The sequence below is a fragment of the Salarias fasciatus genome, chromosome 14 (genome assembly GCF_902148845.1).
Source record: "Salarias fasciatus chromosome 14, fSalaFa1.1, whole genome shotgun sequence".
Lineage (NCBI taxonomy): Eukaryota > Metazoa > Chordata > Actinopteri > Blenniiformes > Blenniidae > Salarias > Salarias fasciatus.
The window spans coordinates 1,806,465-1,827,573 of NC_043758.1; the positions used below are offsets into that span (position 1 = coordinate 1,806,465).

The window sequence follows — 21,109 nt, forward strand, 5'->3', positions numbered from 1 at the left end:
GATGCTCAGCATGCTTTTATTCTTTTAACTCCTAACTCTTTTATTGTGGTAACATTTAGGAAGTTGGTTTCTTGACTCGTCTGAAGCAGGATGAGCTCCGCGTCTCCTAAACTAGTTTTTTCCAGAGAGACAAAATTTGACTTCAGCAGAAAGTTTGACTGTTTTTATTTTCATGTTAAACTTATTTTCAGTTGAAGGCTCTTTTCAAAATAAAACGTGACTTCAGTTGAAAATTTCTGCGACATCCCATAATGACAACTTGGACAGGTGTTTCCGTGGCTCCGGCAGTGAAGCACGGCGGAGGCAGCATCACGCAGCGGGGCTGCGGGTGCAGAGGCCTTCAGAGAAACCCGGTGGGCGGAGCCTCGGCTGGCGCCCCCTGTGGCCGCCTCCTGATGTGGTGGGCTTACTGCGGCTGTGAAGACGCCACGGCGGGACCGCCATGGCGGGACGCCACGCGTGGAAACGGGTTCTCTGGACAGACTGACGCTCGGCAGACAGGGACATGGAAAACAGACTCATCCTTTATTAGAGCTGAAAGACGCCGCTCCGTCCCTCTGGTGGGCTCAGCGGTGGAATCGGTCCTCCTGGTCCCCACACACACACACACACACACACACAGAAACTACACACACTCGTCTTCACATGTGGACAGGAGACGGCGGTCAGACGGCGTCCAGCAGCCGTCAGCTCGCACCGACACACACGGGAATAGAAAATAAAATAAAGCAGGCATTCCGGGCCGACGCCTGCTGACCACGGTCCCCGATCCGCCTCCGACCGCCAACAGGCGTGCGGCCCGACCAATCAGCAGCTTCAGATTCATCCCAACAGGAAGTCCCGCCTCCGCACTGAGCCTGGAGGCCGAACCCTCTCGTCGGCGTGGACGGCCGGCCGATCCAATGTCCTCGGCGCGGCGGCCCCGCCCACCCAGACCCCCGGGTCCTCTGGCCCCGCCCCTCGCCCGGAGAGCTGGGCTGCGATTGGTGGAAGTGTTGAGAGGGGGCGGGGCTCACTGCTGCTTGGAGCGCCAGAACCGCGATGCGATGGATCCGAGGGAGAGTCCCTGCTTCTTCTGCTGCGACAGCTCAGTCAGACGCTGCTCCTCCTCCTGGAGAGGGCGGCAGGTCAGCAGGTCAGCAGGTCAACGCGTGAAGCTCCAGTCAGCACAAAACACTTTCTGAAGGAACAGTACGAACCTTTAGCTACTTCCTGGTACTGAGGCTGAACTTAAACACCCAAAAATAAACAACACATGAAGGCTATAGTGCAGCATGACTGGTGTGTGAGCCTGAAGCTCTTTAGCATGTAGCGCAGCAGCATGGCAGACATTGTTCTTCCTCTCTTTACGGACTCCTACCGGTACCGAACCGAGCCGAGATCTGCTCCTCCCTACAACAACCCAATGCTGAGGCCCAGCAGGCGGGGCTGCGGCGCCCCCCGGGGGCGGACAGCGAAGCGGGTCCTACCTGAGCGAGCTGAGCCTGCCTGCGCTTGAAGGCCTCGATGGGGTCGTCCTCCAGCGCGTAGTTCTCCAACACGGACCGGACGTCGTCCACGCCGCTCAGGGCGATGGCTGAGCGAGAGGAAGACGAGCGGTGAGACTCCGCCCTCCGCCGCCGCGGGGGTGTGAGCGGTGTGCGACTCACTCTTGAGGAAGTTGGCGAGGTCGTAGAGCGTGCGGTCCTCGGAGTTGCCGTCCCACTTCTTCAGGGCCATGCCGTTGAAGGGCTGCAGGCTGAAGGCCTCGCGCGTGCAGTCCACCAGGATGACCTTACTGCTGTCTCTGTTCAGGCACGACACGTCCTGAGAACACAGAACCAGAGCCGGGACCGGGACCGGGACCGGGGCCGGGACCGGGACCGGCGGGACGCCGTCAGTCACACAGCAACGCCGAGTCAAGACCGGAAAACCAAAAAACCGCTTCATAAATGAACCGTCGCCGTGGAAACAGAGGCTGATGACCTTTTCGTGGTCGGCTCAAACAACCTCATGGTTGTAATGATCCTCTAAACACACACGCACGCACACACACACACACTTTCTCCAGCCACCCCAGCTGGTCCCTGTGTGTGAGGGACAGATGGAGAGGGACGCTGCTGCTCGTCTCTATCACCAGACTCATCTGGTAGCCCCCACCCTCTGTGTGTGTGTGTGTGTGTGTGTGTGTGTGTGTGTGTGTGTGTGCGTGCGATGCAGGCCGGTCCTCTGTCTCCATGTCGGTGTGGGGGTGAGCGGCCACTGGGACGAGGCTCCAGAGGAAGCAGAGCCGGCGCTGGCTGGTCTGGTGTCCTCATTTCCCGGGTCCTGCTCAAACGGAGCGTCGGGCCGGAGAGGTCTGGAGGAGCGGCGTTAATCCCGGACCAAACAATAAGACGGCGGATCCTCCGCAGGACGCGGGCCAGGAAACAATGGCCGAGGAGGGCCGGCGAGCCGAGCGGCTAACGAGCCCCGTTCTGCTCACGTCGCTAATCCGAGCTGCTCAGTTTGCTGCTTCGCACGGAAAAACAGTCGGCAACTGACCTGTGGAGAGTTGTGGAACAGTTCCACTGCAGCTCATGAGAGGAAGACGCTCCATGATCTGCATGTTAGAGGAGGAAGATGCTCTATAACGCGAACCGTCACCATGAAATCCGGACAGAGGAAGTGTCGCTGCTGCGGCTGTCCGCTCAGCTGCGTTTCATTAAGTCTGAGTTCTGCTCGGCAGATGGAGGAAAACGAGGTCTGAACATAAAAAGCCTCTCCAGTTATTTTCTGACCGCGGTGATGAAGAAGTTTATTCAATCAAAACTATGAAGCTCCTGCTGCTTCCAAAAGCTCATAAAGAGAGAGAACCACAGAGCTCAGTGTTGTCCGTCCTCTCACACTCAGACACACGCGCACGCACACACACACACACTGGTTTAGAGCGGGGTCTGAATTCCTCTGCAGGACTGTCTCCATGCGGATCATATGGAATAAAATCTGTTCCATCAACTCTTCAAACCATTTCAAGTCCTTGCTGTGACTCAATGAGCCCAAACTCGCCCCATTTTATAAAAACTCATCAGTCCGTGACGGACTGAGTGCTCAACCTGCGGCTCCGGAGCCACGTGTGGCCGCGCGGCAGCGACTCCCGGCAGGGTTTCAAAAGAAACGTTTGTTTTGACGCAGCAGGAGGATTCTGGTCTGCCGGCAGAAAACAGGAAGGAGGACGAGAATGTGGAGAAAGTGAAGGAGAAAAGACTGAAGTGCTTCACAAGAAACAACCGCAGGATTACGATGTTCATTTAGAAAGACACGGGACTGGGAACAACTTCAATAACTACTAATTTCTTTTAAAAAATTCCAAAACACTCAAATAACAAACTTTAAAAAATACTGAAATGAAAAAACGCCACTGAAAATACTTTTGTAAAAAAACTGAAATCACTAATATCTCTTTGAAAAGAAGTAAAACATGTTCTTAAAAAACACCTTAAATAACTGAAACAAATGACTTCGCCCACAAAGACGTTCCAAAAAAACAATACTGAAATAACGACAGTCGAAGATAAAATGTTTCTACTTCAAGCTTCTTAAATGCATCATGAGATTCATGTCTGGACCTGTTCTCCGGCGGAGCCCCGTTAATCCCTCCAGCCTCCTGAGTGACACTTTAACGGTTCGAGTCCCGCCGGGTTCCCTCCAGCGGGGCGGAAAGAGGCGAGCGGCGGCCTCACCGGCTCAACTGCCAAACGAGCAGTCGCCGTGCGTGTGCGTGTGTGTGTGTGTGTGTGTGTGCGTGCGCGGACGGATTACGGATTAGCTCAACTTTCTCCGGAGACTCTCGCTCTCCGGCATCTGTCGCTCCGAGGCGAGACGCAGTTCAGAGTGTGTGTGTCTTCTGCCTGGAAGTAGGTTAACCAGCTCCTTACACACACACACACACACACACACACACACACACACACACACACACACACACACACAATCCAGACTGTCCCCAATAACACATGGGGGGGGGGGTGTGACAGTTGGAGTGGGACAGCAGAAGGAGGAGGACAGATAAGAGGACGAGTGGACAGAAGAGGCAGAAGGTTAATGAGGAAGAACAAGGAGGACACACACGCACGCACGCACGCATGCACGCACGCACGCACGCACGCACGCACTTCACTTCCTGGTTCGTGGTAGAGAACGCAGCGAGAAGCCCGGATGTTCCACTGAGCGGTTCGCTGATGTTCTGGAGGTGTGAGGAGGTGTGAGGAGGTGCGCTTCCGTGGCGACAGCCGTACCTTGACGTGGTGACCCTCCATGTAGCGCGTGGCGTCTCTGAAGAGACGGTACATGACGAAGCCCTGGGGGTCGATGCTGTCGATCAGAGGGTACGCCGTCTGGACACACACACACACACACACACACACACACACACACACACACACACACAGTTTCACAAGCTCAGACACGGAAGTATTCACAACTGTCAGACAGATATGAGGAGCAAAATGAAGATGGTGTGTGTGTGTGTGTGTGTGTGTGTGTGTGTGTGTGTGTGTGTGTCTCACCATGCCTGTCTCTGCTGTGAAGATGACGATCTCATAGAGCGGAGCGAGCTGCTGGAACAGGTAGTCGATACCTGGTCGCTTCTTAAAGCGCCAACCTGTTGACAACTGGACACACACACACACACACACACACACACACACACACACACACACACACACACACACAGGTTGAACTTCAAACGTAGAGTAGGCGATAAGGCCTAAAATTATATCACGGTATAATCTGAGATATAAATTCCAGCCTAACAGTTTTCTGATGGTTACCATAGCACATGGTGAAAGCAGGAAGTAGTTTTATAACGATTAAAGCGACACTAAGGAACTTTTCAACCTTAATAAAACATTTGAATATCTTCTGTGATGATACATCGACTTCCAGCCAGCTGAATGACCCTCTGTCAGCCTGAGGGCGTCAGTGTTGCTTCACTTGGACTGAGCAGCTGTGAGGAGGGTGGTAGGAGCCCTGCTCACTAGAAAGCTCCAAACGTGCGGACTGCTTTACGGCATGCGTCACATCACGATATAACATTGTTTAGCCACCATTAGATTCATGACCTCGTCGCTATCCGTCCTTCACACAGCCAGTGGAAACAAATGAAGGCGAGTTCAGTCCGACAGCATGCCACCAGGAGCAGCATTTTACCACGCCACGCGCTAGGCCTCATGGGAACATCTTAGTGGGATGCAAGACCAGTCTAAGCCAAGGCCGGTACACCTGGCGACACAATCAGGTGCTAAGGTGTCTTGGAGCAGCGCTGGAAAACCAACGCACAAGAACGAACGCCCTTCCTCAGCCACCATCACACCGGCAGCCAACATTCTTTGTCCGGGACGGTCAAACAAGCTGCAACACCAGCTCAGCTGACAGCGGGCAGCTGGGTAAGGCACGGGACTGGATGTTGCTGGCAGACCTGGGCAAAAAACTTTGCTTTCCAGCAGAGATTGCGTCCACAAATCTGCGTCCAGACCTCGTTCTGTGGTCATCCTCGCAGAAGCTCGCTTATATCATTGAGCTTACTGTACCCTGGGAGAATGCAGTGGAGGAGGCCTATGAGCGGAGGATGCTGAGGTATTCCCATCTCGCAGCAGACGCCAAAGAACAAGGCTGGAGTGTGAAAGTACGCCCAGTGGAAGTAGGCTGCAGAGGCTTCGTAGCCACCTCAACATCTGGGCTACTTAGGGAGATGGGAGTGCGGGGCAAGGCTCACAGGCAGGCTGTCAGGGACCTCTCCAGGGCTGCTGGGAAGGGGAGTCAGTGGCTGTGGAGCAGGAGGAAGGGCTTGACCTGGGGCTCCAAATGTCTGACGGCTGATGAGGGTGATTGTCAGTGACACTGAAGAAGGAGGGCGCCCACTTGACAACCCAAAGGATGCTGTCACTCATTTGCCTGCCACAGTGTCTCATCGGTGCCATAGGTATCTACTGAGGGATCAAAACATCGAGTCCTACATAACTAATCTAACCGTTCAGGCAAAACACTACCGCTGTTGTCCACTGGCGCCGCCAAAGTCAACGAAAACTGAAAGTTCCTTAGTCAAGTTACTTTGAATCCAAACCAAGTCCAGATTATAGATCAGGGCTCGGCAACTTGATTTGGCAGCAATTTGCACCAATCTTTTTCAGGAGCTCTTCCTCTGTCTGTTCTCCGCTCGCCGCCATCGCTGTTGTTGTGTACTTCTTCTTCGGGGAACCGGGCATCTAAAAAAGTTGCATTTCTGCCACCTAGAGGACGTAATGTGCTATCGCAGTTTGACGGTATGACCAAAATCCCTACCGTGGGCCAGATTTATATCACATACGGTTTATACGGTTTATACCGCCCAGCCCTAACGGAGGGTTCCACTCTGAGGCGTTCAGGTGAAACTGCTCTTTATTCAAGTTCCTTATTTTATCCTGCTCCATGTTGAAAGCCCGGTTCGTTACTGTGTAATCTGTGTGTGTGTGTGTGTGTGTGTGTGTGTGTGTGTGTGTGTGTGTGTGTGTGTGTGTGTGTGTGTGTGTGTACAGCCTGAAGCAGACAGTGAAAACTTTTGTTTTTCTGCAGCTCTGACTGGAATTACACAACAGCCTGACAGTTGAAGCAGATAAAGAGTGTGTGTGTGTGTGTGTGTGTGTGTGTGTGTGTGTGTGTGTGTGTGTGTGTGTGTGTGTGCGCGCGCGCGCGCGCGCGCATGTGTGTGTGTGTAAACAGTGTGAAGTTGAAGAGATAGTGAAGCACAAAAGTGAGTGTGACAAAGAAAGTAAGGTTAAAGGAGGCAGGTGTCAAGTTACAGCTGCCGCACACCTGTCAGGTGAAGGTGTGTGTGTGTGTGTGTGTGTGTGTGTGTGTGTGTGTGTGGACAGGTGTTGAGGCACACCTCCACCTGTCTCCTTCCTCTGTTTGTTGAAGGATGTCTGTGCTTCATTTTATTCTTTTTGTTTAAACACACAGGAACTGGATTCCTGTGTGTGTGTGTGTGTGTGTGTGTGTGTGTTTCTCGGGACTCACCGACCACTCCGGGTGCAGCAGCACGTCGGTCAGCTCGAGGACCAGCGTGTACGGCGGCTGGTAGTACGGTTCCTTCAGAGGGTCGGGGAGGAGCTTCGGGCTGGTGGGCTCGATGATCATCTGACACACACACACACACACACACACACACACACACACACACACACACACACACACACACACACACACACACACACACACACACACACACACACACACACACACACACACACACAAAGTTAGAACCTCGTCTCAGAAAAGTTCCGCGTTTCCACGGCGACGGCAGAAGTGTGGGAACTGTGTGTTTCTAAAAAGTTCCACCTCGAGGGCGGCTCTTAAAAAAGGACCGAGCCGTGTCGTCATGGAAACGGAAGCCCACAGCACAACGAACGCTGGTGCAAACTTTATTACGAATCTATTTTTCATCATACGAGGTCAATTTCTTGGAAATCTCATGAGGTTTATCAAGATCTACAGAGGCGAAACCATCGGTTTTGTCCGCGGCGTTCTGAAAAAGTTTCCATCCACACAGGACTCAGAGCGATGGAGTTCCCTGCCAGGCCTTCAGGGGGCGCTGTCATTCTGCCACAGAAGCACCAAATTTCAGTTTCTGTACATTTCTGGTGTATCGCCCAGGCCTCAGCCTTGTTCTTCTGTTTTATCAATCCATCAATTAATTAATTTATTTTTTGTATTATTTTTGTCTGCCTTGTGTTTCGTAATGTGTCTCTGTTCGTTATTTAGTGAGTACCATTCTTAGCGGCCTCATAAAGGGCGAGGACAAAGAAAAAGAAGGAAAACTGGAATTTAAAAAAAGAGAGGACAGGTGAAGGAAAGGGAAAAGAAGAAGGGAAGAGAGAGTAGAAAAAGGGAAGAAAGGGAAGGAAAGGAAAGATAAAGAAAAAAATAAATTAAATAAATAAAAAGGGACAGGATAAAGAATAACGAAGGGGAAAATAAGGGGGGAAAAATGGACTCCCTCTGTCACGCTCCATCTTGACTGTTGTGTTTGGTTCGACTTTTCTAAGTTTCTTTTTTCTCTGTGTGGCGGTGAGGTAAAGGTGGGCTCAATAAGCTTCGGCTTCAGCCTGAAACCTTTTCGGTCTGACAATATGTAAACCACATATACATGTGTCTTTGTACTTTTCTGTTTATTATTATACTATGACTGAAATAAAATCTAAAAAAAAAAATATTTAAAAATGTAAAAATCTAACAGCTATTTCAAAATGCTGCTTGTCGACTGGGATCACAGAGCATGATCGCCCCCTGCCATTCGGGGGTGACATTACACGCCACCGCCTGGCGTTTTGAAGCTCCGTGACCCTGAGAAGAGGCTCTGATCACACCTGGACGTTCAGAGAGACGCACCTGTCTGTAGTCTTTAAAGTATTTGTAGGTCCGCTTCAACTGCTGGACGACTGGAGGGTCTGGGGGGGGGGGGGGGCAGAGAGAAAATATATGTTGTTATTGACTCGTTCTGGGGGGTGTGTGTGTGGGTGTGTGTGTGTGTGTGTGTGTGTGTGTGTGTAAACAGTGTAGCTCCCTCTCGTCCCACGGGACTCAATCCCCCAGAGTTCAGAGCAGCGAGCTGAAGCAGGAGAGGCCATCTGCCAGCTGCTGTGAAGACATGCAGGAGGAAGAGGAGGAGGAGGAGAGGAGGAGGAGGAGGAGGAGGAAGAGGAGGACAGCAAAACTGGCCCCGCCGCTCCACCTTCAAACATCCATGTGGAGTTTTCTCAGGAACAGATCGGTGACGGATGTTTGGCGGCAGGTCCGGCGGAACGGCAGCCTTGGTTTGATCTTCATCACATTCTGTCCTCCTCCTCCTCCTTCGCTCCATCCAGCCGGTTTTCCCGCGAAAACGCGTCCTGAGTGATTCTGGGACGAACATCTCCAGACTGGTCTGGAGGGGATCGAACCGTCAGTCCCGCTGCGGGGCTGTGAGCGGGCGGAGGTGGCAGCGAGCCGACAGGAAACGACTGAAGTGGGAACCAAAAACGCCAACGCAAACCGGTGAACGGGGCTCGGCGGTGTGGCCCACGTCCCGCCCGGCGCTCTGCCGCCTCATGGCATCTCCAGCTGCTCTCTCTCTGAAGGGGCATCGAACCGCTGACCCGGTAAAGGAGCACGACCCACTGCGCAAACTCAAGTCAACCTTGTCCACCTGCAGCCCATTTATACTCCCCTTATAGAGGCAGACCGTGAACACCAGGCCGGTCCGCAGGTGGTCCTGAGACAGAGGACGCACTGACGGACCGCTTTGCCGCCACAGACTGGAGTGTTCTGGTGGAGTCACATGGTGAGGACCTGGTGAGGACCTGGTGAGGACCTGGTGAGGACCTGGTGAGGACCGGGAGGGGGCAGTGGGGAGCCTGACTGACTATCTTAAATTCTGTGAGGAGCTGGTGGTGCCTGTGAAGACTGAAGTGCTTTGCCAACAACAAGCCGAGGATAACATCTGAAGAGAAGACAATTCTAAACACAAAGAAGAGGCTGTTACTGAGAGGATGAAGGAGGTGCAGAGGGAAGTGAAAGCCTGCCTGAAGGAGGCTTACAGCAAGAAGCTTGAGGGGAAGCTGAGTGAAAACGACCGTCTGGAACGGTATGAACCCATTACGTTCTGCAGCAGTAAGAACAAGGCTGGCTGCTGGGACATACAGAGAGCTGCGGAGCTGAACACCGCTTCAGTCCCCCTACAGCCCTCCTCCTGCCACCCTGATCACCACCCTGCTTCTCCTCTATGTGCATCTCTCTCACCCTCGCTCTCCAACACTCCCACCTCAACTTTCATCACTACGGACCAGGGGACAGCTGAGCTGCGACGTCTCGGTCCAAGGAAGGCCCCGGGCCGGACCAGGTCTGCCCGAGGCTCTCGAGGACCTGTGCGGCTGAGTTGGGGGAACCTCTACAGCAGGTCTACAACCGGAGCCTGCGGCAGGGGAGAGTTCCTTCTGTGTGGAAAACCTCCTGCATCGTTCCACTTCCCAAGAAGAATCATCCGCGGGAGCCGAGCGACTCCAGGCTGGTCACACTCACATCGCATGTTATGAAGACACCGGAGCGACTGGTCCTGCGGACTGTACACCCTCAAGTGCTGGGAGGACTGGACCCCCTCCAGTTCGCTTATCAGAAGAAGGTGGAGTGGAGGACGCCGTCCTCTACCTCCTTCACCGAGCCTCACATACCTGGATGTTGGAGGTGCATGGTGAGGATGCTATTCTTCCACTTCTCCAGTGCTTTTAATACCATCCATGCCAGCCTTCTCCTGGCTGTGGACCCCCACCTCCTGACCTGGATTTCAGATTATCTGACTAACAGACCACAGTTTGTCCGAATGGGGGGGGCTGCAGGTCCTCAACACTGACCTGCAGCATTGGAGCACCTCAAGGCACAGTGCTGTCGCCCCTCCTCTTCACTCTTCACACCTCTGACTTCCAGTATAACTCAGATTCCTGCCGCATGCAGACGCTCTCTGATGACACTGCTACTGCGGCGTGAGTTCGGGAGGGTGAGGAGGGGAGTACAAGGGCCTGGTGAAGGACTCTGTGGAGTGGTCCCAGGGCAGCAAGCTCCAGCTGAAAACAAAGGAGCTGGGGCTGGATTCCCGCCGGGCGCCCCCTGCTCTACAGCCCATCAACATCGGTGGATCTGAGGTGGAGGTGGTCTCCTTCTGGGGCTGCAGCTGGACCACAGTCTGAGCTGGGCAGCAAACATGGACGCTGCGTACGAGAAGGCGCAGAGCAGGATGTATTTCTTCAGAAGGCTGGCGTCCTTTAGAGTCTGTTCTAAGCTACTGTACATGTTCTATCAGTCTATTGTATCCAGTGTTCTTTTTGATGCTGTTGTGTGCTGGGGGGGGGGGGCAACGCCAAGGAAAGGGACACCCTAATGCTGAACAGGCTCATAAGGAAAGCTGGCTCTGTGGCTGGACTCGGCCTGGACTCTGTGGAAGAGGTGGTGGAGCAGAGGACGCTCTCTAAGATCAGGGCGATCCCGTCCAATCAGAGCCGCCCCCTGAACCCTGTGGTCTCCGGGCAAAGGAGCTCCAGCTCCAGGTACCCTTCACTGTGCTGCTCCACCGAAAGACTGAAGAACTCTCTAGTCCCTGGTGCCATCAGGCTGTGCAACGCAGCGCCTTCAGGGAGGAGCAGGAGAGTCTGATGCTGGTCCGCAACTTTGCTTTTCAGTGCTGAACTTTAACTTTGACTTCATAGCACCTGATGGAGTAGCACTTGACTTTTTAATGTTGGATTTATTTATTTATTTATTTATTTATTATGGCAGTTGCTATTTGTCTTATTAATTGTATTTTTTAACTTTATTTTTATTTCTGGGTTTATGAATGTCAGCAGACCACTACTGCACAACTTCCTTCGAGATTAATAAAGTATCTATCATCCGCTGCCCCCTGAACTACAGGACCCACAGCGCCGAGTTCAGACTTGAAGGGGGCGGGGCTTGGAGAACTTTGGCGATCACCCGGAATGCACACACACACACACACACACACACACACACACACACACACAGCTGTTAAACGAGGTTAAATGAGGCCCTTCTGGTGTGTAAATGGTTCTGCTCTCAGAGCGCCGTCTGAATATTTCCCATCAGTCCCCTGCAGAGTAAAGAGGGCCAATCAGGACCTGAGGGACCCGAGGGACCAAGGTTTGACCACCCTCCCTGATGAGCTTAGGGACCAGAGTGAAGGCTCGCCACGCCTCCGGGAGGGGAGGGTGATGAAGGCCGCCTCCTCCTCCTCTGGGACGGGTCTGGATACAGACGCTGTGTGTGAGCCGAGCGGCAGCATGAGAGGAGCGTCGGTTACCATAGCAACCAGAACCCCCCCCCCCCCCCCCCCCCACACACAACACACACCACACACACACACACACACACACACACAAATGAAAGAGTGTGAAATGAAGAGGAGCACAGAGAGGTGGATCCCTGATGGGATCCCTGAAAGGAGCCAAAACCACCGAGGACTGTGTGTGTGTGTGTGTGTGTGTGTGTGTGTGTGTGTGTGTGTGTGTGTGTGTGTGTGTGTGTGTGTTCGGGTCGATGCGGCGCGCCGAGTCTCCCCCGCTAAACGAGGTTTGATCGCCTGCTGATAGAACTGATCTATTAATCAATAAATCAATCGTCACGCCCAGGAAGAAGAGGAGGAGGAGGAGGAGCAGGAGGAGGAAGAGGAGGAGGAGGAGGAGGGGACAGATGGGGCAGAGGAGGAGCAGGTGGAGGTCATAAAGTTACAGACAGACTGAGTGGACCTCTGGGAGTGTTTCAGACAGAGAGCATCAGAGAGAGGACGGAGTCCAGACCAGGGACACTGAGGAACCAACAGAAACCCTAACCCTTGTACTTCTATCGTTGTGAGGACTCTCATTGACATAATGCATTTCCTAGCCCCTTACCCTAACCATCAAAAATAAATGCCTAACCCTAACCTGTGCCCTAAACCTCACCTAAACCCAAGTGTAACCCTAAATCAAAAACCAAGTCTGAACCCTCAAAAAGGTCAAAAAAGCTCTGTCGAAAAGTGAGGACTGGCAAAAATGTCCTCACTCTGTTGGTGAAAAACAAATTTTGGTCCTTACTTTTGGGTATCTACAAGAACACACAAACGCACAAACACACACACACTGGTCGGCAGTGCCACTGAGGCCTCTGCAGTGATCAATCATTCAGTCACATCACTGGCACCATGTCAATAAAAACATGTGTCCAGTGAAAAAGGACTCATCTGGACACACACACACACACACACACACACACACACACACACACACACACACACACACACACACACACACACACACACACACACACACACACACACACACACACACACACACACACACACACACACACACAGGACCAGAGGCGGGAGAACCAGCAGGACCCGTCCGGCTCCACTCACCTCTGTCGAACTCGTCTGGAATCTGAGGAGCAGAGAGAGAAGAGCAGTTCAGAACAGGGAACCTTCAGTCCTCCAGGCTCACGGAGGCACCGACACACCACAGCTGGTTGAACAGCTCCATCTGCTGGCCAGGGGCTGCAGTGCAGCCAGCCGCCGCCTCTCGTCTGCCTCTGAGAGCAGATCTTTAAGCAGAACTTGCAGGAGGAAACCTTCTGACAGCAGAATCTATGATCTTCAAATGACCTGCAGCATGCCAGTTCAGCTACTACATCTTCCTGTCATCACACACACTCCAGAGCAAAGGGCCCCGTCTCCATGACAACCCGTCAAATGAAAACTCCTCATGTTGTTCCAGAGAAGTGCCGCTGGGAGCGGTGCAGTTCCCCCGCCGGGCCACTAGTGGGGGCTGCCTGTTGACCACTGTCAGTGGACAAACAAGCTCAGGCTGCATGCTCTGCCAGCGCTCAAGAAACGTCTGTTTCCAGAGGCTCCGAGCTCCGTTTATCGCACAGACAGACACCGAAAAACACAAGGCAAGTTCGGTGGTTTCACCAGAAATGGTTGCCGTGGAAACGGGCCCTCCCTGACAGAATGTTTCAGAACAACAGAGAAGAGGGAGAGTTCCTCATCTGATGGGTGTTAAAGGATCCATGGTGGGTGTAATCCATGGGGGTCTAAGAGGAGGGGGAGGGGGTCAGGAGGGGGATCAAGGGGCAGGAGGGGGGGTTCAGGGGGCAGGAGGGGGGTTCAGGGGGCAGGAGGGGGGTCAGGGACCTTTGAAGTGAGCCAGTCTAGACAGGATACGAGCTGCAGGGTTTACAAGGTGTGAGAGCTTCTCGCATCGCCATTTCAACACCCCCCCCCCCCCCCCCCCCCCACACACACACACACAACTCATCTACACCCCCCTGTGAGACCCCCACACCACCTCGCAGCCCCCACCCAGGAGGCCTGAGAGGAGTCTGCTGCCCCCTGCTGGGACAGGATGAGGAAACAGCCTTCCTTCCATCATTACACTGTGTGTGTGTGTGTGTGTGTGTGTGTGTGTGTGTGTGTGTGTGTGTGTGTGTGTGTGTGTGTGTGTCTCTATCTCACCTGGTTTCCTTGTTCATCCACCGAGTTCGTACCTGAAAAATGACAAATGTATCAAATAATAATAAACAGCATCATTCTAATTCCAACCAAGATCCAGATTATAGAGCATCTTCCTCCTCTGACATCAGATTATAGAGCATCTTCCTCCTCTGACATCAGATTATAGAGCATCTTCCTCCTCTTGCATCCGGATTATAGAGCAGTGTTTTCACTCTCCACCCCAGTGTTTCCTCGACATGCCGTTAGCACCACCAGGTCACCATCCCTAAATTGTAGTCGCTGCTGCTTCAAATTTAGTTTTTTTTTTTCATTTTTAACTGCTGTCTCCACCGTTAGTAGACTCATGAGAGAGAGAGAGAGACAGAGAGAGGGGGGGGGGGAGAGAGAGACAGAGAGAGGGTGTGTGTGTGTGGGGGGGGGGGGGTAATATGGCGTCGATGACTGCCTTGTTAAACTAATTCGCTGCTCATCAACTGTTATGATGCTTTAAAATAATCCCGGTCAGCTCACAGTCGGCTCTTTAGACGAGCAGCAGGGTTGACTTTGCTGCAGGAGCTTTATTTTGAAGTGGATATTCTACAGTAAAAGTCGTTTTTTTCTCAGCTGCTCCTCTGCTGCCGCTCACACCTGTTGCCTTATAACTTGAGGTGTTTCACAGTTTTTTTAATTCACAATGTTGACTGAATTTACCAAAGTAAACCTTGATGCACGGTAGGAAATTATAATGTACACTTTCAGAATAAAATGCTGAAATCTCTCTTTGTTACTACTCCAGGGGTGAAAGAAAAAAAGTGTTTTTCCCATTGAAATAGCTGCAGATCTTCATTCTGCTGCACGTTTCCTTCACATTTCAGCTTTGAAACAGTGAAATACGTCAAAGATTCTGTTTCCCATAAAATCCAAAGGACTCCTCAGAGACGACTGAAGGCTGGGGGTTCGGAGGTCCTCCTCCCAGAAAAGTTCAGCATTTACACCGATTTCCTGTATTCCGGTGGATTTTAAGCGATAATGTTTGGGACCGATCCTCCTGAGTCACTTCTGTTCAGATCATCGTTTCTGTGTTCACTGCAGACGTAACGTATTTAGCTCACCACCAACGAGAGACGGTGAAGTTAGTCTTTGACAGTTCCACTGATCTACTGGGGGCTAAAGGAGGCAGGAAAGAGTGCAGCCCATGAATAGGAGCAGCTGTTTCTCCACAGACAGAAGAATCAGACTTCTGATGGCGGTAAACGGACCAATGCTCCGGAGAACAGGGGAAACACTGATCCTAGAACCTGCATTTGCTGGTTTAAAGCAATTGAAGGAAATTAGAAGTAAATACTGAGCTCATTCATTGATCACTTCCAGAAACCTCTTGAACATGAAAGAAGAACCAGCAGCTCAGGAACCGTGGAAACAAACTGCTTTTGTCGCTGTAATCTTTATGTACATTTAAAAAAAGGCCAACAGCCAGCCGCAGTGCCTGTGTTTGGCAGATCTTTCTATGACACTTTTACTTCTTTTGCTTTTTAGGACTGAAACCAACAGCCTTCAGAAAGCAGTTTGTCAGTCTGTCAGTGACTGTTTGTCATTAGAATACTGTTGAATCCACATCTGGGGCAGTTTGGACAATCTGAGCTCAGACCGGAAACCTGCTCTGAAGGAAGGCGTCTGCCGGTCTCCACTTCCTCCAAACCCACCGGTTGTTTTGTTTTTTTAAAATATTTTCTCCAACTGATGGAAATCTGTCGTGGAGATGGATTCTTTAAGGCCCGAGCTCAAACCGGCGCACCAAGACGCAACAGCTGACTGCACTGTCAGATCAGCTCGTTCGAAGAAGACAAAGACTCCAGATGAAGACACGGCTCAGGGGTCAATGACCAGAAAACTAACATCCAGGCGATAGAGCATCTTCCACACTCACCAAATATATAGACGATGCCGACCGCTCCTCCCAGCCCCATGATGCCCGCCAATCGCAGAACCATCTTCTTGGCGTAGGCGGTGTTCTCCTTCTGCTTCTTGTCCTCCCCCTGCTCCCCCTCCTTCTCCCTCTGGCCTCCATCAGACGGGGGAGGCTGACCCTGACGCGCGCACACACACACACGCACACACACACACACACACACACACACACAAAAGTGCATGGGTAAATGTTCTGTCAGAGCCTCGACTCCTGCAAGAGACAGCCGGTACCTGGACAACATGCAGAGCATTCTAAACAGAGGATCAGAACGGGGTCCACTGGCTGTGAGGGAGGCACACTAACCACTGCACCAACATCCAGCTCACATTAAGATATCTTCCATCAGGAGGGCCCCGAAGGCCACGATCAGACCGAAAACCTGACCAAGAACCTAACCTAGGTCCGAACCAGGAACACGACCCAAATCCACAACCAAGAACCCCATCAGGAAGGGCGGAGATTAGGGGCGGGGTTTGTTCTGACCTTCAAACCAAACAAACCTTGACTTTATCCGAGGACCCCAGCAGATAAGCAGCGCGCGCGTGTGTTTGTGTGTGTGTGTGTGTGTGTGCGTAGCCCGGATCACGCCGGTGATTAAAACAAACTAACCCAGATTAGCCTGTCAGGTATGAAAACACGTGTGAGTGGGATGTTTAAAAGGCCTCCTAACATGATCTGACCGGGGTCAGTGGGACCATTTAGAGGTCTACTGACATGATTTGACCCGGGTTAAAGTCACGTGGGTGAGTTAACGGGGAGACCACAGCAAAACGCAGGCTAACGCTAGCCGGCTAACAAGTTAGCTCTGTAATGTCAGCTCCATTCATTCAGGTACACGTGAAGCACAAGAGAAACACAGCTGGCACGACTGTGACAAACCGCACGAGCAGGAAGACACGGATAAAAAAAAACCAAAACCACGCATACATCGGCCTGGAGGGCGAATTTATAGGCTGTTAGCTAGCAGTTTGACATCAGGTTGCAAATGTCATAAGAGTCGCTGTGTTTCCATCACGCGGACAGCCCGGCTGAGCGGAGCTCCTATACTAGCATGTTCGCGGAATCTCCCCGCCCGCGTCCGCTCGCTCCTGGGTCATAAAACGAGCGCTCCTCACCTGGCTCTGCTGCTGCAGGATCGCCTGAGCTAGTCCGCCCGTGGCACCGCCCGTCGCTCCGGTGGGCGGCTTCTCCGTGGACAGGGTCCGGAGGAGGTCCACCGCCGGCGGGAGGTTCCGGCTCAGACCCCGGGTGAGGCCTCGACTGGCCCGCACACACATGGGGAACACCGACGAGGCCGACATCTTGCTCTGAGGAGCTCGAGCTGCCGGCGAGCGCGAGCGACGCGGGGCATAAGGACAAAAGGGTCTGATTGGCCCGCAGCGTTGGAGTGGCAGGGACGTCATCCAATCAGAGCGACGAGAGGTCATGTGGAGAGTTAGGGGGCGGGGCACTGAGTGTTTTATCCAATGAGAGGCTGCAATGAGTCTGACCTTCGGTTACACAAAACCGCCATGATGGTTGAGGGCAAAATGCCTTCAGCCATGATGGTTGAGGGAAAAATGCCCCAAGTGAAGTGAGGCTGGAGGAACTGGTTCTCGGCTTGTTTCCTCAAGTAATTTTACTGCAGGAATCTAAATACTTACCTGTTTTAAAAATATGTGATGAGACATGTTTGATCAACTGATTAGACAATAACCACAAGAATAAGCTTTAAATTGGCTTCATCATTCAGAAACTAAGAACCAGGACCTCCTGTGAACTCTGAGCAGATCTGCTTATTGTCAGTGTTACTGCAGGCCTGGACCAGTAGGTGGAGCTGCAGTTCTGCTCGTGACAGTTTCTCCTCCATATGACAAACAGGACATGAACGTTTGGGCAGTCTGTTATTTCTGTTAAATTATTGACTTGTCGTGTCCAGAGTGTCACTGTTACATGAAAACATGCTGTGTTTCTCTACATCAATGATTTCAGCTTTCAATCTAAACAAACTTTCTTTGATTTTCAACAACTGTTTTAAGGCTAAAACAGGATCAGCTGAGAGATCATGAACAAATTCAAGGATTTCTGACCGAAACGCACAGCAGTTCAGTTATTAAAATGGCGAGTTTACAGGTTTGAGTGAGAAACCGGTCAGAGAGCAGATGATCCAGAACGCTGAGGGTGGAGCTGTACCCCCACCAACACGAAGAGGGTGGAGCTTCAATCGCACCTCAGATCACCTCAGGTCCCCAGAAGAGGTCTACTCAGTGATCCAGACCTCGGAGGACATCAGAAGAGGTCTACTCTGTGATCTGGGACGACAAAATACCAACATGGAAAAAGCAGAGAGCACACTAAGCAGAATGCCTTAACTTCATTTTAAAATCCGGAGTTCTTTATTGTCCCACATCACCTGCCTGTTTTTCGTTTGTTTTCAATGTCTTGTTTCATTTCGATGGTTTTAATGCAGTTTTCTGTGAGTCTCTGTCTTTGTGAGGTCGGTGTTATGCTGCTGTACAGATGAAGGTGTTTGGGAATGTTGTGGGGAGTTCCAGACACAGGTTCACGTAGACAACAAAACAAAACAAAAACTGGAAACCCCATCTGAAACATGGAATTCAAATAATAAAAATTAGTCTTAAAAAAATTTAAGCAACAATTAGTTCAAATGGAAATGCAAAACCTGAGTTGTTTTCTGGGAGAACAGACTGTCGAGCAGGAAGAGGTCAGGAGGAGGTCAGCACAGCTAATGAGATAAATAATGAAAAAACAGACACACACACACACACACACACACACACACACACACACACACACACACACACACTCTGCAGAGAACCATACACTCTAAACACTAACAATGGATGGAGAACCGACCTTCATTTGGAAACGACACCAAGTTGGATTGTTATTAACGGTGACTGTAAACTCTAGAACTATCAAGTCCAGGAGGATCTGGACTGGCACCAGGACAAGGAGAGTATGGACCAGGACCAGAACCAGAAGGATCTGGACTGGGAGTCACGACACTCTGGAGGAAAACATTACATCTATTGAGCATTTACCCCGGCCATGGAGCACAGAATCAGGACCAGAATCAGGACTAGAAGAACCAGCAGAACCAGATCAGCACTTGTGCCATCAACCTGAGCCTGACCGTTTCCAGAAAATGTCCTCTTCACCCGTTTTCACCACGATGGAGTCTGAGCCTTTGCATAAAGTTGCACTACGAGAGCCATTTCCAAACTGTTGAGTTTTCAGTGGCTCCAGCGCCGCTGTCATGTAAACAAGCACCTAAAATGCAACAAAAGCTTTGTGTTTTCATTTGAAATCGTTGTGGTGTAAACAGAGCCTCAGTCTTCCTTCAGGTTCTGTGCTGAACTTGTTGAAACTCTTCAGTCACTTGCAGTGCAGAAGGTCCTGACATGGTCACCGTGTTCTCCTCCTGCTCCCGCTCCTCCTGCTCCTGCTCACCCCCCTCCTCCCCCATTCTGCCCCCGGGGAGCAGGCTCCTCACTGCCCTCCTGTAGGGGGCGCTCAGGTAGAAGCAGAGCAGCGGGTCGCAGCAGAGGTGCAGCGCGCTGAGCAGCAGCGTGGCCTCCTTCCCCAGGAACAGGCGCCGGGTGGTCTGGCAGTCCGTGATCAGCTTGGTCTGCGCCAGCGTGTACGGCGTCCGCACGGCGTGGTATGGCACGAAGCTGAGGACGAACGCCGCCGCCATCGCCGTCATGCTGAGCACCGCCCGCTTGGCCCGGAGCTGCCGCTCGGGACCGCCGCCACCGCGCAGGAACCGCCGGAGGGCCAGGAAGCAGGAGACCAGCACAGCGGCCGAGGCGTTGAGGAACAGCGCCGTGTTGAGGAAGACGGTCAGCGCGTGCCAGTGGACGCCCAGGTCCTTCTTCAGAGACGAGCATTGGAGGTACGGCTGAACCTGCAATCACACAACAACTCCATTACCAGAGTCAGTACAGCACTCACCATTACCAGAGTCAGTCCGACAGTTTCCATTACCAGAGTCAGTAAATCAGCCTCCATTACCTGAGTTACTACAACAGTTTCTATTAAGAGAGTCAGAAAAGCAGTCTCCATTACCAGAGTCAGTACTGCAATCTCCATTACCAGAGTCAGTTCGACAGTCTCCATTACCAGAGTCAGTACAGCAGTCTCCATTATCGGAGTCAGTAAATAAGCCTCCATTACCAGAGCCCGTAAACCAGCCTCCATTACCAGTCATTACAACAGTCAGAAAAGCAGTCTCCATTACCAGAGTACAGTATCCATTACTAGAGTCAATAAAGAAGTATGCATTACCAGAGTCAGTACAACAGTATCCATAATCAGAGTCAGCAAAACAGTCTCCGTTGCCAGGACAATAGTCTCCATTACCAGAGTCAATAAAGCATTCTCCATTACCAGAGTCACCACAACAATCTCCATTACCAGAGTAAGTAAAGTACCAGGGTCAGTACAACAGTCTCCGTCACCAGAGCCAGTACAACACTATCCACTACCAGGATCAACACATCAAATCAGCTTTCAGAATGAGAGACAACAGAGGTTCCTGTCACCATTTTCCATGACCTGATGAATCAATTCCACTGCCTTTGATACTCAGAGACTTGAACGTGATTATAGTGTCACAAACTAGCATGAGACACAGAAAGGACTGTTCCATCATCATAGGCATTATCAAATGAAGATATTCAACATGATGAGGTGGACTGTGTTCAGATGCAGTCAGATTAGCAGTAGGGCCCACACTTAATGATACCTGCTGATACCTGCTGATACCTGCTGATACCTGCTGATACTTGCTGATACCTGCTGATACCTGCTGATACTTGCTGATACCTGCTGATACCTGCTGATACCTGCTGATACTTGCTGATACCTGCTGATACCTGCTGATACCTGCTGATACTTGCTGTTACCTGGACCTGCTGTGTGGGCAGCGCCATGTTGGGCACCATGATGATGAGCAGCAGTAGCCAGACCACCAGCGACAGCAGCCAGGAGAAGCCCACTTCCTGCAGCCTCAGGGAGACCGGAGCAGCGCAGTCCTGCAGCAGGAGACAGGGGTTGGCGTCCAAAACATGTTGCTGCAGCAAGTTAACATGAAATGATGCCTAGAGCTCGCCTGCGATCAGTCG

The 21,109-nt window shown here is 51.8% G+C and overlaps 2 protein-coding genes and 1 long non-coding RNA gene across 3 annotated transcripts in view; 1 reads left to right on the forward strand and 2 right to left on the reverse strand.

Annotated features, from left to right (window-relative positions):
* On the reverse strand, positions 1-17,328 carry timm50 (translocase of inner mitochondrial membrane 50 homolog (S. cerevisiae)). The gene is made up of 11 exons (XM_030107769.1): positions 17,096-17,328; positions 15,939-16,098; positions 14,033-14,064; positions 12,938-12,959; positions 8,386-8,444; positions 7,015-7,134; positions 4,527-4,631; positions 4,257-4,355; positions 1,650-1,806; positions 1,470-1,576; positions 1-1,111 (listed from the first exon to the last, which is right to left on the reverse strand). Exons 1-11 carry the CDS (start codon positions 17,279-17,281, stop codon positions 1,013-1,015), a joined length of 1,146 nt encoding a protein of 381 aa, XP_029963629.1. The 5' UTR covers positions 17,282-17,328; the 3' UTR covers positions 1-1,012.
* The window catches only part of LOC115400129 (uncharacterized), a 16,497-nt gene continuing 9,524 nt past the window's right edge, over positions 14,137-21,109 (forward strand). The window contains exon 1 of the long non-coding RNA XR_003932768.1: positions 14,137-14,234. This is a non-coding gene — a long non-coding RNA (uncharacterized LOC115400129). The remainder of the gene's footprint in view (positions 14,235-21,109) is intronic.
* The window catches only part of gpr171 (G protein-coupled receptor 171), an 11,270-nt gene continuing 8,983 nt past the window's right edge, over positions 18,823-21,109 (reverse strand). Inside the window, exons 4-5 of the mRNA XM_030107773.1 lie at positions 20,891-21,019; positions 18,823-19,890 (exon numbers count right to left, since the gene is read on the reverse strand). Coding sequence (XP_029963633.1) covers positions 19,324-19,890; positions 20,891-21,019 — 696 coding nt within the window. The 3' untranslated portion in view covers positions 18,823-19,323. The remainder of the gene's footprint in view (positions 19,891-20,890; positions 21,020-21,109) is intronic.